Here is a 16248-nt window from a genome sequence, read left to right on the forward strand (position 1 = left end):
TACAGCAAATGGCTTTATGCCTTTACGGAATCAATTTTCATGAAAAAAAAACAAAAAACACCAGAATGTATTTTAGTTTCTTTGTAAACAACTTTGCCATTATTTTAATCTTTTATTAATAGTTTAATAAATAAAAACAATTATTTCATTAACCTTTTAAAATTTGGAACCATTCAAACTATTGAATAGCAAGTAATTTTTGGCTTAAATTTCTTGTGTATTAAGATTGACAGTTTCTCAATTTACATCTAATAGTTTTATAGAGATTAAAATAGCATTAACATAAAATTATTTTATGACAATTTGATTCAATTATTCAGTAACCAAACCTAACCAATTTAACTTATCTATAAAAAAAATTTGGGAACAAAGAATGAAAGTAAATACTCCTAGGTACGTACGATTTGTAGCTAGTAAAAACCGTTTCACTTTTAATAAATTGCCTAAGATGTTATCTTAATAAATATCATAGAAGAATTAATATTAGAGTATATCAGAACTTCAAAATTATTCTTTCTATAAAATCCTTACAATGTTTGTAAAATATATAAAAAAAAACATTGGTGTTTATACAGTATAGGACACCTATGGAAATCTCATTCCAAGTAAAAATGATTTGATATACTTATGTATCAGGCAAAAATAAGAATCCTCAGCAAAAATTATAAAAAATTATCAAGTATAATTTTAATCTATAATATAAAAAGCAAAATGTGTGTGTTTGTATGTCTGCCAAAAATTTTTGACAGACGCGTCAGATGGTGACAAAATTGGTATTGTTTTAAAGCTTGATATCTTGGTAAAAACATTAATTCACTGTCAACTGGGCCGTTTTTTATAAAGAGAGGTAATTTTTTTCGTCAACATTTTTGCAAGTCATGCAAACCTTGCATCAACGACGTCGCATAAGACATTTCGACCACCTGTGATGGTGATGTCACAATCGCAGTGGGTGCATTGATAAGACTGTTTGTTTTTTTTTCACCTCCTTTTCCTCCTACACATTGAGAGTTCAAGCCTGCCTACTAATAAATTTTTTGCTGAACCAACACCCTTATACACACCTCCGCACACCCGGGAAATGCCGGACACCCAGGCTAGTTAAAAATAAGTGAGTTTTTGTATTTTGCCAAGTTACCATTCATTGTTATTTGGTTAAATGACAGACTGACTTACCTCCCCTTGATTTATGGGTGTCTCCTATCAATGGTGCATCGACAAAATAGGAAAACTGAGTTTTTTTTATAAGGGAAACTTTAATTTATAGAAAGCAATATGATGCAGATAGATACAAAACTGAAAGCCAATTAAAATATAATAGCGGAATTAACTATACACATTCACTTTTATTAATACGTGTGTATATGTATATAATCTTTTTAAATAAGATAAAATATTAAAGATAAAATGATATTGAGTATTGACAAAAGCCCTATATATATTTTAAATATTATAAAAAATTAAAAACAATTAAATGTCTGCAGAATTATTCATTTTATGATAGCCATAATATGCGTGTTTGAAAGTTGAACACGTGTTTGATAAAGTGAAGAGTTCCCCAAAATATTGCAAAATGGATCCTCCATCAAACCGTGCTAATGCAAATCAAAACACAATACATGTAAAATATTAAAAATATATATATTATATAATGTATCAATGTATATTTTATATAATGTATCAATAAAGGTGAATATACAAAGCTTATTCCACCATCATATCTTAATTTGCTTCAATTTGTGTCTATCCGTTGCATCTTTGCATTGCATAAATTTTCTTTATATATAGACATTAAACAATGCTTCAAGCAAACTACATTAATCTCTTATCACTGAGTAGTTTATTTTTAATTAAACTTCTACTCAATTTTTCTTGATTTTTTTGTGAGGATGCTTATTTTTGCCTAATACATAATTACATTAAAGAATCTTTGCATGAAATTCGATTTTCATACGTGCCCCATACTGCATAAGTGCCAAAAATGCTTCCATTTACACAAGAAAAGTTATTAACAGAAAATGTAAATTGCCTCCTTCTAAATAAAAAAAAAAAAGAAAAAAAAAAAGTAGCCAAGCATAATTGAAGATTTTAAAGGACTTCCTATTTGCTGACCTCCTCATGAGGGTAAAGTCAAACACATGGTACTTTTTTACTATGGAGCGGGAGAGAAATTTAGCTCTCTAAAAATGAACACATGCACCTGAACAAAAGTTAAAATTGCCTCAGTCTAGAAGGATTTCTCTTTCGCTTACTGAGCACAGGAAAGATAACATGCAATATCTGAAGAGACTACCCTTTGCCCTGAGCCAAAAAGCCAAAGTAGCTACGCAGCAATCATTGTTACAAGTAAAGATTCTTGTCAAAATGTAAATCTGAAATCTTGTGGATTTTTAAAAAATTTTTATTTATTTTTAAATTTTTAATTTTTGTCTGATTTCTTTCTGAAAATCTTATATTTTCTTTTTCCAGTGAGCAGCTCTGATTTGGACTATGCATCACCACTTGGACCGCTTCATCGTAGCACTAAAGATATTGAGAGTATGACAATGGCTTTATGTTCTCCTCTTTTTTCATTTGACTTTGTTTAGACAATCTTGCTAGTTGTCTTAACGCAAGCTAAAATTATTTAGTGACATTAACATTTTTTAGACATTCTTTTTTTTTATTCTGGTGTATCGAACCTTTACAAGTTATTAAAAAAAAAAGAATTCCATCATATTTGTAAACGTTTTCTGCTAAAGTTCTTAATATCTTCAAATTTAATGTGTTTATCTCTGGATGCAGTTCTATTAAGTAGTTCAAATCTGTCCTAAGATGGTTTACTGCTGTCACATCTGGAGAAGAGCTGCTTAGAGCACTCCTTTCCTGTCTGGACATGGTACAAAACCCGATTTTGAAATCTGCTGGGCAATGTCCATTTTTCCTTGCTATCTTTTTCTCCTAGAAGAGATGTAAGCCTATCTCTATTCTATCGATATTTTCATAGCTTTACTCTGATACCCCCCCCCCCCAATGTAGAACATTCACAGCAAACACTCACTTAGCTATAACTACTGTTAGCAATTTTCCTTACTATCTGTGCCTAAAATTAAACGAAAATTCCATGAGCAAAACTCTTCTCAGAAGTGCTCGTTTATAGAACCCAATAATATCAAGCTGCTTTCCAGCTGACTACAACATGGTCATTTTTAAGTCCAACGTAAACAAGTTTGTGTTGGGTTGCCCTTTTAAATACTTAATTTCTACCCAATTTCCACCATCACTGAACATTGTCGTGTTGTTTCACCTGACACTCATTCGCCTTTATCCTTGTGTGACCTGCAGGCCTTGATAAGCAGTGACTCTATAATTAAATAAAAAAAAATGTCAAAACTATTTATAGATGGAACCTTTTCAGGAGCTACAACTTCAAGAGTAGACCTGAGAGTAATCGTATCAAAGGGGGAATCTTATCTCGTCAAAGTATATTACCACTGGATGCATTAAAAATTTTTTATTTTTTATTGCATTTTCACTCTAAACAATCTGTTTTGTCAGAGACTCGATTGATTAGAGTACATACAGTCTTCCGTCGAGATAGAGCGTTAAAGAAAGTAAAGTAGTTAATGCTATTAATTTTTATTTATTGCGGACTATTATTCTCATCTTAGTTGTTTCACGACATTTCGGCCAACTATTCCTGTGGCCTTCGTCAGGTGGATACTGCGGCGGGATAGGAACTGAATCCCCTGACTGCATCCATTGTAATTACTGCCTTCCGTAGTTGTTCTCGTCTCACCACGTTGGCCGAAACGTTGTGAAACAACTAAGAAAAAACATGAGGATGATAGTCCGCAATAAATAAAAATTAATAAATACAACTCATCTCAATGAATTCCAATTAAAATAATATATACAATTCGGCACGGACCCGACTATGGAAGATCAGATAATAAATAAACATAAATTTATAAGACCAAAAAATTCAATCTTGATCGCCCTTCGGGACCCGTGGCGCAGATGATAGATGTTGAATCTCTATAGTTCCAGGTGAGAATTTTCTGAAGATAGCGGTTTCAATCTTACCCAAAGCCGGACAGAGGCTTACTTGGCCAAAACGTGGTGAGACGACAACAACTACGGAAGGCAGTAATTGCAGTGGATGCAGTCAGGAGATTCAGAGTTGTTATCCGTCGCGGTTACCACTTGACGAAGACCAGAGGAATAGTTGGTCGAAACGTCATGAAACAACTAAGAAAAAGCTAAGGATAATAGTCCGCAATAAATAAAACTGAGTAAATAATACTCCTCTCAATAAATTCCAATTAAAATAATATAGTTAACGCTATGTTGTAAAATTAGTCTAGATCACATGAAGGCCTGATCATTTGATTCTAGTTTAGATTCCCTATTCATGGGGAGGGTGTTACGAATATAAACTCCAAGTCTGTGCATATGTCTGTCACAGTCCTTACAACAAAGTGGAAGATAACCAAACATGTTAAATTTGTTGAAAGATAACTCTACACCAGTTTGATTGAAAGAATTGATATGTAGCTGATGATAGTTCTCTGGAAGAAAATCGTAAATTGAAACAATAAAACACGGTCGTCTGGTGCTAACAGATCGGGCTGTCTCAAAATAATGTCTACCTGACTTAAAATGCACCAAACATAATCCTACTGCGTTTTTCTTTCCCTTTACCAATGCAATCATATTCTACAAAAACAAATTTCCAATACAAAAAAAAAAAGCAACAAACCAAATAGCATGAACAAATATTTAAAGATATGAAGGGCTTTAAGCATAAAATCTTTTTTCAAAATTACTGGATTCAGCATTGAATAACTGGTCTGAAATGCTACCAAAGCCAAGATAATTTGCTCTTCTGATTAAATGCTTTAAAAATTGGTCCAAACCTGTTTTTGTGCAGCCTATAGAGTCCCAAGCATTCAAAAAGAATAAAGAAAATTTAAAAATGCTTGTGATATCAGTATACAAATGAGATGCTTCTGGTTTGAAAAAAAAAAAAAAAAAAATTTAAAAAAGAAAAAAAAAAAGCCTGATTTTTGAGTAGTTAATTTTGACTGCAGTGTTGAATTTAACCCTGAAAATTGTTACTTGGAAGTGATCTATAACAATCCATCAAGGCAACTGTAGAACAATTAACGCATGATTGTTTGAACCACAATAAACCAAAAGGGTTGATATGCTATAAAACAAAACAATCAAACCAAATTGTGGCAAGAGTTTGCAACAAGTAAACTGGCCACCTAACTCGAGAGGCAGTGAATGCTCCCTGAAAAGTTGCCTGTCCAATGAATAGTGGTTACAGTTCCTATAAATACCAAAAATAAAGACAACCTTTGATGTATGTACACACGACAAAAAGAAAATATTGTACACCAAAAATCACGTAAATTGATCATTATTTTTATTTATTTTTTTTAAAAAAGAAAATCAAATTTTATGGCTATATGATGACCTATCTCTTAATCTTATTTTGCAAAACAAGGGAGATAATTTTAAATAATTCTAACTTTTGCAAAATTTTAGGAAACCATTCTTAACATGAGGAGGGGCATGGAAAAAATTCAAATTTTAAAAAAATCATTTTCTGTATAAAAATAAAACTATTTAATCAATTTACATAATTTTTGGTGTATATTTTTTTCCGTCACAGGTACATGCATCATAAAATTTTTTAGTTTTGTTTTTTCTTGGGAGGGAGGTATAATTAACTATTATGTTAACAGTTTATATTAAAGCAAAGGTTCGCCATTACTTTTTCTCATTCAGCATTGTTTAAATCCAATGTAAAGGAAAGATCCAAGATGGTCAGTAGCAATGCTAGGATAAGCGGAGAAGGACTGGTGTTATTTATTAGTTTTCTTTTTATCAATTCTCGTGTTTACCCTACCATTTTTTATCTTTAAGTAGAAGAGTCGACAGCAATTTATACCTTTTGCAAGAATATATAAGAAAATAACTTTTTTAATCACTGTCAAACTTAGACTTGATATTCTTAAATTCTAACAGTGATGGGAGGATTCCAATATTTTTTCCAATTTCAATACAATTACTGGTTCTTTTAAATTTCTAAAGTTTTTTTATGGGAGTGGGGGTATGAAATATGTGCATATAATTTTCAAAATGTAGAAATGCACTAATGGGGATGATCTATAGATTTTAGTTTTAACAGTATAAAATCAATAAATATTTATCATTTCATCATTAATATAAACCATGAAAAATTAAGTTTTATACAAAAACAAATAAAAAGAATCGTTTTTGGCATCAGAAAATAGGCATAAATGTTCCTGATTCTGATACAGCAGATTCCAATACTCAAAAGAGTTTTTTTTGTTTTTTTTTCCCAAATTCTGATTAATCATCCTAACATTACCACTTAAGTATCAGCCACAATCAACATTGCTTAACTTTGATGATTTAATAAAGTATATTTATGATCTGTTTGGAATCTAAGAGAGAAACAATCATATACAAAGATCAAAGAACTTTTCTTGTGTAAAATTGAACTAAAAATTCTAATGGTATTAATTTTGTATTAGGGATTAAAAAAAAATATTGTGGGATCTGTGTTTCCGCAGCATATCCATAAACAGCAAAGACTACATTTTACTTACATCTGCAAAGGAGGTTATGTTTTTTGTCACGTGTTTGTCACTGTTTGTTCATTTGTGCATAACTTCACAACTACTTGACTAATCATCACCAAACTGGATCAAAATATTGAACATGGTCTATCTTAACTTTGGGATGTTTAGTTTATGGCCTAGGAAAAGATGAAAGTCACATTGGTGATAAATTTGATTGTTTATTGTGGAGACTCGTTACTTAGCCTATATTGTAATCAATGATATCTCACATATGACCTTTGACCCTGATCATGAAAAGTTTGGTTCTTGACCAAAATTTTGACGGAATTTTAACTTCACATTTCAAGTTTGTTGTATGGATCTGATGTTCTTTGATGAGTCATCAACATGCAACATTTCTGCCTGATCAGATAAATGGTTTTTAAGTTATCAACATTTCTATGGCATAACTTTGGAAATATTTCATACAATATGGAGAAGTAAGGTCCATATAAGACATTAATCCATCCTTAAGTCAATCAGCAGAAGTATGCAATCTTTTTACTGACTTGTTTTTCTTTATTTTACATTCATTTCATGTATAATTTAAAAAGTATGAAACTTTAAAAAAATATATATATAGAAACTTGTGTGAAACTATGCACTCCCTCTTGCTTGACAACAATCACTGATTCCAATGCTGTTTCCGTGCCGTCTCTTTTACCTTCTCATTTGGCCGTATTTCGTCCCTCACAGTGACAACTGTCGAGGAGGCGAGCACGGGTTCAGAAATATAGAAAAATAAATAATGCAAAATAAAACACAAACTTCGACACATTCCGTAATTATCAGTTGTACTTTAGCTGCCTGTGTGACACCATCATGGAAAACTACCCTCTTAGTTATCTGTCGTGACCATCTTCATCAGTCAGTTGATCAATTCACCTCCCTATTTGCTCCAGGCCATAATCTGCCTTTGACTGTCCTAAAGTTGAAACTATCCCCAATTGTTGCAAACTAAAGACTGTCCTTAAATTGTAAGCTGTTGTAAAACTCTCCACTTCTGAAATTGTTTCTAAACTATTCTTTATTGAATTGTATGTCTGGATTTTTGTCTCAGTAATTGCTGCACCTTTTATGAACAATACTATTTCAGCTGCCTTTTTGTGCTTTGTTGAACAACTTACTCCCACCATTTTGCCTATCAACTCATTTCCTCTTTTTAGTATAGTTAATTCTTTTTTGTTTGTTTTTATGCTTTCTAACAATTAAGGATGTGTGAATAGTGTCACGGAGGACTACACAAGGGTTCTTATTCATTCTTAGGCAACACCAACTTCACCTGCTAATATTTGTATAATTATCGATATTATAGCTCTTTTCCTTTTTCATTATAGGCCCGGCTGCTTTTTATGGCTGTTGCGGCTTCTACAACCTCGGCAACACTTGTTTCATGAATGCCGGCCTGCAGTGTCTCTTCTGCAACACTCACTTAGTAAAATATTTCCATGAGCAGTTCGTCTTGAATGATGTTTCCAAGGACACTTTGACGGGCAAGTTCTGCCAACTAGTTCGGAAAGTTTGGAGTGGACAGTTCTCCCTTATTCATCCTCTGGATTTTAAAGGGACACTTGGAATGTATTATCCTCAATTTCATGATTATCGGCAGGTGAGTTTTAGTATTCACTCGTATCAATGTTCAATTCACTCTGACTTTATTTTTTTTCTTTTTCATCTATATATATAAAAGCGAAAATGTATGTATGTTCGCTTTTTGTGTATGTCTGTAAAAGGCTTTTTTTGCTGGACTTCTCGGTCGGCTCATTCCTTCTTAAAACTTTTTATATCACGTCTAAATGATAATATCTAAGAGTTACGAACAGGGATCGCCTTTCTATTTGATTTGCCAGACTTTCACACGCTATTTTTTCCAGATTTTTATAGCATCCCGTGTATCTTTCACTTTTCAGTATAAAACAAGTGAAAACTGGCTTGCAGCCGCGTCATATTTCAAGGTCCAACATCACGCAACTTAAGTTTCTCGCACCTGTTAATTTCATTTTATAAACGTTAAATTAAGATGCTTTTCATTCCTCATCTCTCGGGCCAAGATGGTTAGGTCCCAGGGTTTTTTCCATTTCGTTTCCACCTCCACGTCAAAGGTTCGGGTTTCAAGCCTACTTTCCTACTAAAACTTTTTTTTTTCTTTTACACCCTCAAACATCCGGCCAACATTTATTTTGTTTTTTTTTAAACAGGATTGTTTTGACCCCCACCCCCAATACACACACCTACAAACACCCAGGCCACGCCGGGTATCCCCCGCTAGTATGATATAAAAATGTTTTAACTGACTACAATGTTTAAACAAAGAATTAAAAAAAAAAAACTAAAATAATAAACAAATATAAAAAAACAAAGTACATATCTATCTACTATATTATATAACTCAAATCGTCTTGCTTGGGCAAGAAAAATCCTTTATTTTTGTGATTTTTTAATATAGCACTACAGAATCATTACAAATTAAATAATTTAAAGACAGAGAGGAGAGGGTTTATTTTAACCTTGTCTTCTGACTTGGTGAACTGCATTGATTTCATAAAGTTGAGAAATTTTATAAGATATCTAACAAATACTGACATAATGGGTCATGGTTTTTTTTTTTTTTTGAAACAAGATCGATTCGAGCCATGTTTTTCTTGAAAGGTTATTTTTACTTTAATTATTAAAAACTTAACAAATAAAAATTATTTTATAATTATTATTCATTCACTAAATTGGCGATATATTGTGACATGTTCATAAGATGATTAAACTGCCAGTGAATAAAACATGGGTCAATTTAGCATATTTACCGATGCAAACGACTTCCGGTTTTGAAACTCTTTGTAAGTAAACGGTGTTACTTAATTTTAGGACCCTGATATAATACATTCCTTTACTTCATCAGAAAACCATTTTTATATTGCTTTAATTATGTTTATTTATATTTGAAAAATTCATATATATATATATATATATATATATATATATATATTTTTTTTTTTTTTTTTTGTTCACATTCATTTTTAAGCAATAATGGGAATTTGTAGAAATTACAACAAAACATCTTGCAAGTTTGAATTGAGTTATCTCCCTTATTTATTGAGATTATTTTCAAGATTGCAATACGGGACGATCATTCCTCTCTTACTCATAAAATTTGATTTTATTATTAAAAGTGAGAACATGTGTGAGGACAACTCCCAACTTATATACTCAGGAAATTTTTTATCTACAAACTTGAAATTTGGCATATAGGGTATTCAGACATGTGGAAAATATTTGAATTGGTTTTCATCAGGAAAAAAGGGCTGCTAAGGGGTAAACATTGAAAAATTTGTACTTAGGAGTCATTGGATTTTTATCTGTTAGTCAACTATTTCACAACTGCGCATGCACAAATTGTTCACATGATAGCTTATGTTAAGAATAAGTAGGTTTGAAAACACTTTTTTAAAGATTGTGGCAAGCTGGCATAATGGTTATTGTACTTGATTCACTGTCTTTAGGTTTGGATTTCGATCTAAGCTCGAGTATTTTTTTTTTTTAACATGCAAGAAGTGAACTGTTTCGAAAAAACATAATACTCGCATGCACATGTCTCAGTTTCTTTTCATTTCTTTATTTTACTTAATTTTTTTTTCTTTTAAAGGAATTTAATGCTGGGTACATTTGCTAGTTTTAAAATAAAACTACTTGATGAATTTTTTATTTTTTTTCAAATAAATTTTTGTTCCTTTACGTGAACGTACATCATAAAATGTAAACAGTTACTGAATTTGTTGATATTACATTGCTTCTTTTTATCAGAAAACCTTTTTATGCCATTTTAATTATGTTTATTTATATGTGTAAAATTCAGATTTTTTTTAACTGTTCATTCATTTTCAAACAATGGAAATTTATAGAAATTACAAAACAAAAACATCTTGTTAGTTTGAATTGAGTTGTCTCCCTTATTTTTTTTTTTAGATTATTTTTCACAATTTTACAATGCGCGACAGTCATTACCCTCTTGCTCATAAAATTTGATCTTATTTTTAAATAGAACTACTTGATCAATTTATGTGATATTTTGGAATAGTTTTTTTCGTGTGTACATACATCATACAGTTTTCTTTATTTTTGTATTTTAATTCATGGGGTTCCAAAAGTCTTGGGCACATTTTGACATTGAATATCTCGAGAACTATTACGGATATAAAAACGCATCTGGTATATTCAGAAAGCACGTAATTTCAAGTTTTTCATAGAATGTTCAAAGATGTTCAATTTGAGCACTGTTGGTCACACAACACATCAAGCCGATAGTCTAATTCTTGCTAAATGCATCCCAGCGTTGCGTTGTCAGTGGTTGCAACAGGTTCTGTATTTCAGGCCTTTAGCTTATCTTGGAATGGGAGGCGCATAGACTACAGTCCTTTCACAAATCCCCACAAAAAAAAAAAAATCGCAGGGTGTGAGATCTTTTTTGCAAAATGCACATTGAACAAGTGTCCATGATTCAGTTTTTGCAAATTCAATTGCATAAAATTCCTTTTCTGATTGAGTGAATGCCATTACTGGATCTGAAAAAGAAATGAAAAAAATCAATATTCTTACAAAAAAACTTATTGCATTAAGTATTAAAATGGCACCACTTTTCTTTTACTACCATTCATAGTTAAGCAGATATGAAATGTGCCCAAGACTTTTGGAACACCATGTATATGGCAAATTCTGAATAAGAATCAAAAAACCTTTTGTGATAGGTTTAGTTATAAAAAATTTTCCTCTCCATAGATTTTCAGTTTACTTGAATTGTTTTTTTTAAAAAAATCTTTATCTTTTAATTTATTTCTTTACTATTTTTCAGCATGACTGCCAAGAATTTGTGACCTTGTTACTAGATAGCCTTCATGAATCTCTGAACAACACCCACAACAATAACAACAATAATAATGCCTTCCAAAAGTCAGTTCAAGCCACAAGTAGCAACAGCCAACAGATCTCACATTCTCTGCCCTGCTCATCATCTTTAGAAACAAGCAGTAGCACTTCCACAAATACCATCATTCAAAAATGCTCCTCTTCTGTGTCCTCTTCATCGTCTTGTTCTACCAAACATGCCGTATCTGAATCTGCCCTGATAGAAGCCGAACATACAGAATTTGTTGCAGCAGCTGCATCATCAACAACGATGACAGTGGCGACTGCTGCAGACACCAACCAAAACAACAGTCATGTGTTTGGCTTGCCCTACGAGCAGAAACCTGACAACACGGCTATGGGTGTTTGCTCATCTCCCAAATTTAACCTTGCATCTAACAACACTACACAACCCATCCCTAGCCAAGTGGAAGCCCAACCGCAATCCGAATCTGCAGTGTTGATCTCAAACACTTCCAACTGTGATTTACAACTAGAGCAACAGCAACAACCAAGTAATTCTAAGCTCATAGCTTCACCCCCAGGGGTTAGGGTAGTCCAACATGGGGTCAGCAGTGGGCATAAAAAACCTTTCCACTATACACCCAACCAGTTATATACTCAGGATCATAACCACCAAGTCACAACGGTTAACACTGCTGTCACTCCTACGAATTCTACTACTACTACTACTAGTATATGTAGTTTTTCTGCAGCAATAAGTAGTAGTAATTTAACAGAAGCATCTTCGGGTTTAACGACAACTGTTGGTTTACCTGAAGAGTGCACCAACAAGTTGGGAGAATGGCAGGGACAGTTTTCATCATTAAGAAATTTTGACTGTTCTCCCCAAAAAGAAATTAGTCCGATGGTGATCCCAGAAAATTACATCAGTTCGTCTACACAGCCGTTTCCTGCCAGCAGCAGTTATAATCCCAGTACTACTATGAGTGAAAATCAGGTTCCGCAATCTTCCGAAGCAGCTACCAATAACAGGCCAGTTTCTGTCTTGCCATCTATGAATGACATTAATGATGAACAGTTTCTAGTCCACAGTACAAATATGAGCGAGGCCAGTGCCAAATGTCTCCCTAATCTTGAAGACTTCTATGCAAAAGAGATGAAAACCCTAAACACCAATGTCTTGGTGTCGGAGCTTGAAGAAGAAATCCAGACGGACTCTGAAAAGTTCTTCAAATCTGACAATCGGAACCGTGTCAATGCAGAAAACTGTGATAACAACCTCGAGCAGATTCTTGGAGCCGAGGCTGCCAAGGCAGATCTTGGTCCCGGTCAAGAGAGAGTGAAAGATATCAATATTCGGCTTGACAAGAAATCTAGATCCTATCAGAATTGTCCTTCCACATCCTCTTGCAAGTCAGCTCTACGCTACGAGGATTGGTCAAACATCAATAACATCAAACGGATCAAGATTGAGGCAGATGGTGACGAAAAAAACCTGAAACGGCAGGCCCTACAGAAATTTAATCTTGACCACAGCACAGTAAGGGTGGAGGAGATGATGGTCAACCCGAGTTACACGATGGAGGAGGAAGATGAAGAAGAGGAGGAGGATATGGTGACGGAGGAGAAAGACGAGGATTTAGATGATACTCTTTTGGAAGATGAAGAAGAGGCTGAAGTAGGTGCTGGAGAACGGCGTTCTTATAGGACTTTATCTCAACGGGAATCTCCCAGTTCTGATGCAGATTATACGACAGCTGATATCGAAGCGGCTGACCATTCCTGGGACACTCATTTAATAAAGAATAACAGCATTGTTGTTGATACATTCCATGGGCAGTTTAAAAATACAGTAAGTTGTTTATTCACTTGTGTTTTAAAGGAAAGAAGAAAAGTAAAGTTCCTTTCTAATATGAAAAGCTTGTGAGATCCATGCTTACCTCTGGTTTTATTTAAGTAGAATGGATTGCATTAACCACCCCCATGACATGGAGTGTTTGCTTACATCATTTACTATTCTCAAACAGTGACCAATTTAAGTACTAGGCAGACCTTATTGGAAGATGTCCTCTTCTCTTAACAGTCTCTATCTTAAGAGAGGTTGCTAGTTTTTTTTTTTTTTAATGCTATCATTATTTCTATGGTTGTTAGTTGACTTAGTTCTAATCTATGATTTCCTCCTGTAAAATATTCAATATTCCTTTTTAGGATGGTGGATCTTCCCTACATAAAACCTGACTTTGTGTCTAACTGTGTCCTCGTGATGATGCAAGTCTCATTGAGTGACCTGACATTAGTAGATATGACACACCTTTTGCGATTGATACCCTTCAGTATGAGAAATAGTTTGGTATTATTTTTTACTTTATTTTTTTATGAATTCTTATTGCTTTTTATTTAACAGTTTCATATTTCTTTTTCTTTTTGTAGGTTGTTTGTTCTGAATGCTTTCATGTATCCGTTACGTACGAACCGTTTATGTATTTATCAGTTCCAATACCTCATGCGATGGAACGGCAACTCTGTAAGTTCTTTGGTTTTGTTGTTTCTTTTTGTCTTCTGGATTTTTTTTTTTTTTCTGGTAGAAATAAACAAATTATCATTTGTAAAAGAATCTTTTTAGTTATTTGATTTTAAAATGATGGGTATTTTCAAAACTTTTGAGAAAGCTAATTTTGTGTAATATAGCTATGGTTAAAAATCAGAGAGAAATTGTTCAAAGTGAATATGCTAGTTAGGTAGCATATTCTTCTTACCAAATTTGACCTGTTTAAGTCTGATCGAAAACTAGTAAACAGCAACAGTTTTTTTTCATTTTAATGTTTCTATCCAATTGACTATTTTTTAAAATTTTTATTTCAGGTGTCATATTTATGCCTCAAGTTCGTTCTATGCCCCCAGTGCGTTACCTGTTGAATCTAAACAAGAATGATAACATCTATAAAGCAAAATGTGAGCTGCGCAAAATAGCCAGCCAGCCTGACTGTGATATCATCATGGTTGAAGTGGTTGACAGTCACATCACTAGGGTCTTGGTAAGTAAGACAGACCATTGGATTATTTAGACTGCTGTAACCTCTACAATTTTTTAAGTGTATCTTTTTGAACTCTGAAATCCATACAGAACTTTGAACGGAACTTCATGACTGGGTAAAATTCTTAAGTAATTTGTTATTGTATTCTTAATGTCACCAAAACTGAAAATTGAACATTCAATCTAATGGAAAAGTGCTAAGTAATTATCAGTTTTAAATGAGTCTTTTGGAGGTTGATGGTTCAATATTGTTTGTTTTGCAGGTCAGTAATAATCCAGACAAAATTAGTCGTATAATTAACAAAAAATGTATTAGCAAAAGTATATTACAGAATCATGTCATAACTGCCATGAATCACTACCCACAGCATATTTGATGTTACTGTATTGTCTCTGGGCAAGTTCGTTATTCTTAAAATATCAGCTTACCCCATAACAAGCATATTATTTACTTCCTTACCAGATTAAACATAAGGCCAGATGTGATTTTGAGAAGTCGGTACACTAGGATAAACATACTCTGACTTACAAAACATGCCTGAGCATCCACATATATATATAACACTAATAAATTTTTATCTAAATACTAACAGGCCACCTTGCATTGCCCAATTGTAAGATATGCTTAAATATATTTTAATTCATGCAGATTACATATTTATTATTATAGAGACAATTCTCTATTGATTATTATATTGAATCTAATATATAGTAGAGAGATCAAAACTATAAAAAAAAATATGACTTAGGTGCCATTAGCTAGAATTGAGACCAAAACGTACAACTCTCCACCCTCATTCCTTAGCCTCTGAGAGCCATGCCCATATATATAAAATTCACCTGTCATCCCTTTTATAAAAGATGGAATCGCCCGATCATTGAAGACAAGATTCAAACAAGCAAGGATGCATGAATGGTCCACAGAATTTTATAATTATCAAGATTTAACATTTCGTAAAGGCATATAATCATTTTAAATATTTAAAAAAGAAATGACATTGTCATAACATTTTTACACAAAGCTGATGCTTACTATTCATTATTGTTATAAAGTTTTAATTTGAAAGTATACCAAACTCCTTTATGCGTGCAACATGTCTTGAGTTCTGTTGTGATTCAAAGCAGTTTTTGATCTTATTGATATACCATTTATTAAAATAGGTGTGGAAGATGATTACTGGACATGAAAACAAAGGTACAAGTGTATTTGTGACGACTATTAATTCATTCATATTTTACCAGAATTTGTTTTCACTTGGGGAGGAAGGGTGTACTCTTTGTATTTTGTAATATTTACTGTAAGACAAAATGAGGTAATTGGCAGAATTGGATGGAATTTCAAACAGAATCCTTTATTTACTTGATGGGGATAGCATGTTCTCATTCCATGATACAAATCCTAAGTAATTTTTTGGTTGCCCACACTGAGAATTGGACATTACACCTTCATGGAAATATCACTTTTACAGTTGGCGCGGTGGTTAGAGTACTTGGAAAAATCAATTGTAAATTACTTAGGACCTCTATCCAGTCATAACTGACGGAACGAAAGCATGCTATACCCGTGAAATAGTTTGGTTTGAAGTTCTGTCCAAATTCCCGAGTTCGTCAAGATACACGTAAAGAAGATCGGCGGTTATATCAACCGAAATGCTGTGAAAATAACACTCAAGATGAGAACAGTAGTCTAAAGAAACCAAATAATATGAATAAACAATC

General features: G+C 33.0%; 1 protein-coding gene across 2 annotated transcripts in view; it reads left to right on the forward strand.

The window, feature by feature from the left end:
• The window catches only part of LOC145287897 (uncharacterized), a 129060-nt gene that overhangs the window by 86944 nt on the left and 25868 nt on the right, over positions 1-16248 (forward strand). For both annotated transcript variants that reach the window (XM_080135837.1, XM_080135838.1), the window contains 5 exons: positions 2470-2538; positions 7976-8247; positions 11479-13347; positions 13926-14019; positions 14358-14530. In XM_080135837.1, coding sequence (XP_079991963.1) covers positions 2470-2538; positions 7976-8247; positions 11479-13347; positions 13926-14019; positions 14358-14530 — 2477 coding nt within the window. The remainder of the gene's footprint in view (positions 1-2469; positions 2539-7975; positions 8248-11478; positions 13348-13925; positions 14020-14357; positions 14531-16248) is intronic.

Source organism: Euprymna scolopes, chromosome 11 (genome assembly GCF_053919585.1).
Source record: "Euprymna scolopes isolate OS-2025 chromosome 11, ASM5391958v1, whole genome shotgun sequence".
NCBI classification, from domain to species: Eukaryota; Metazoa; Mollusca; class Cephalopoda; order Sepiida; family Sepiolidae; genus Euprymna; species Euprymna scolopes.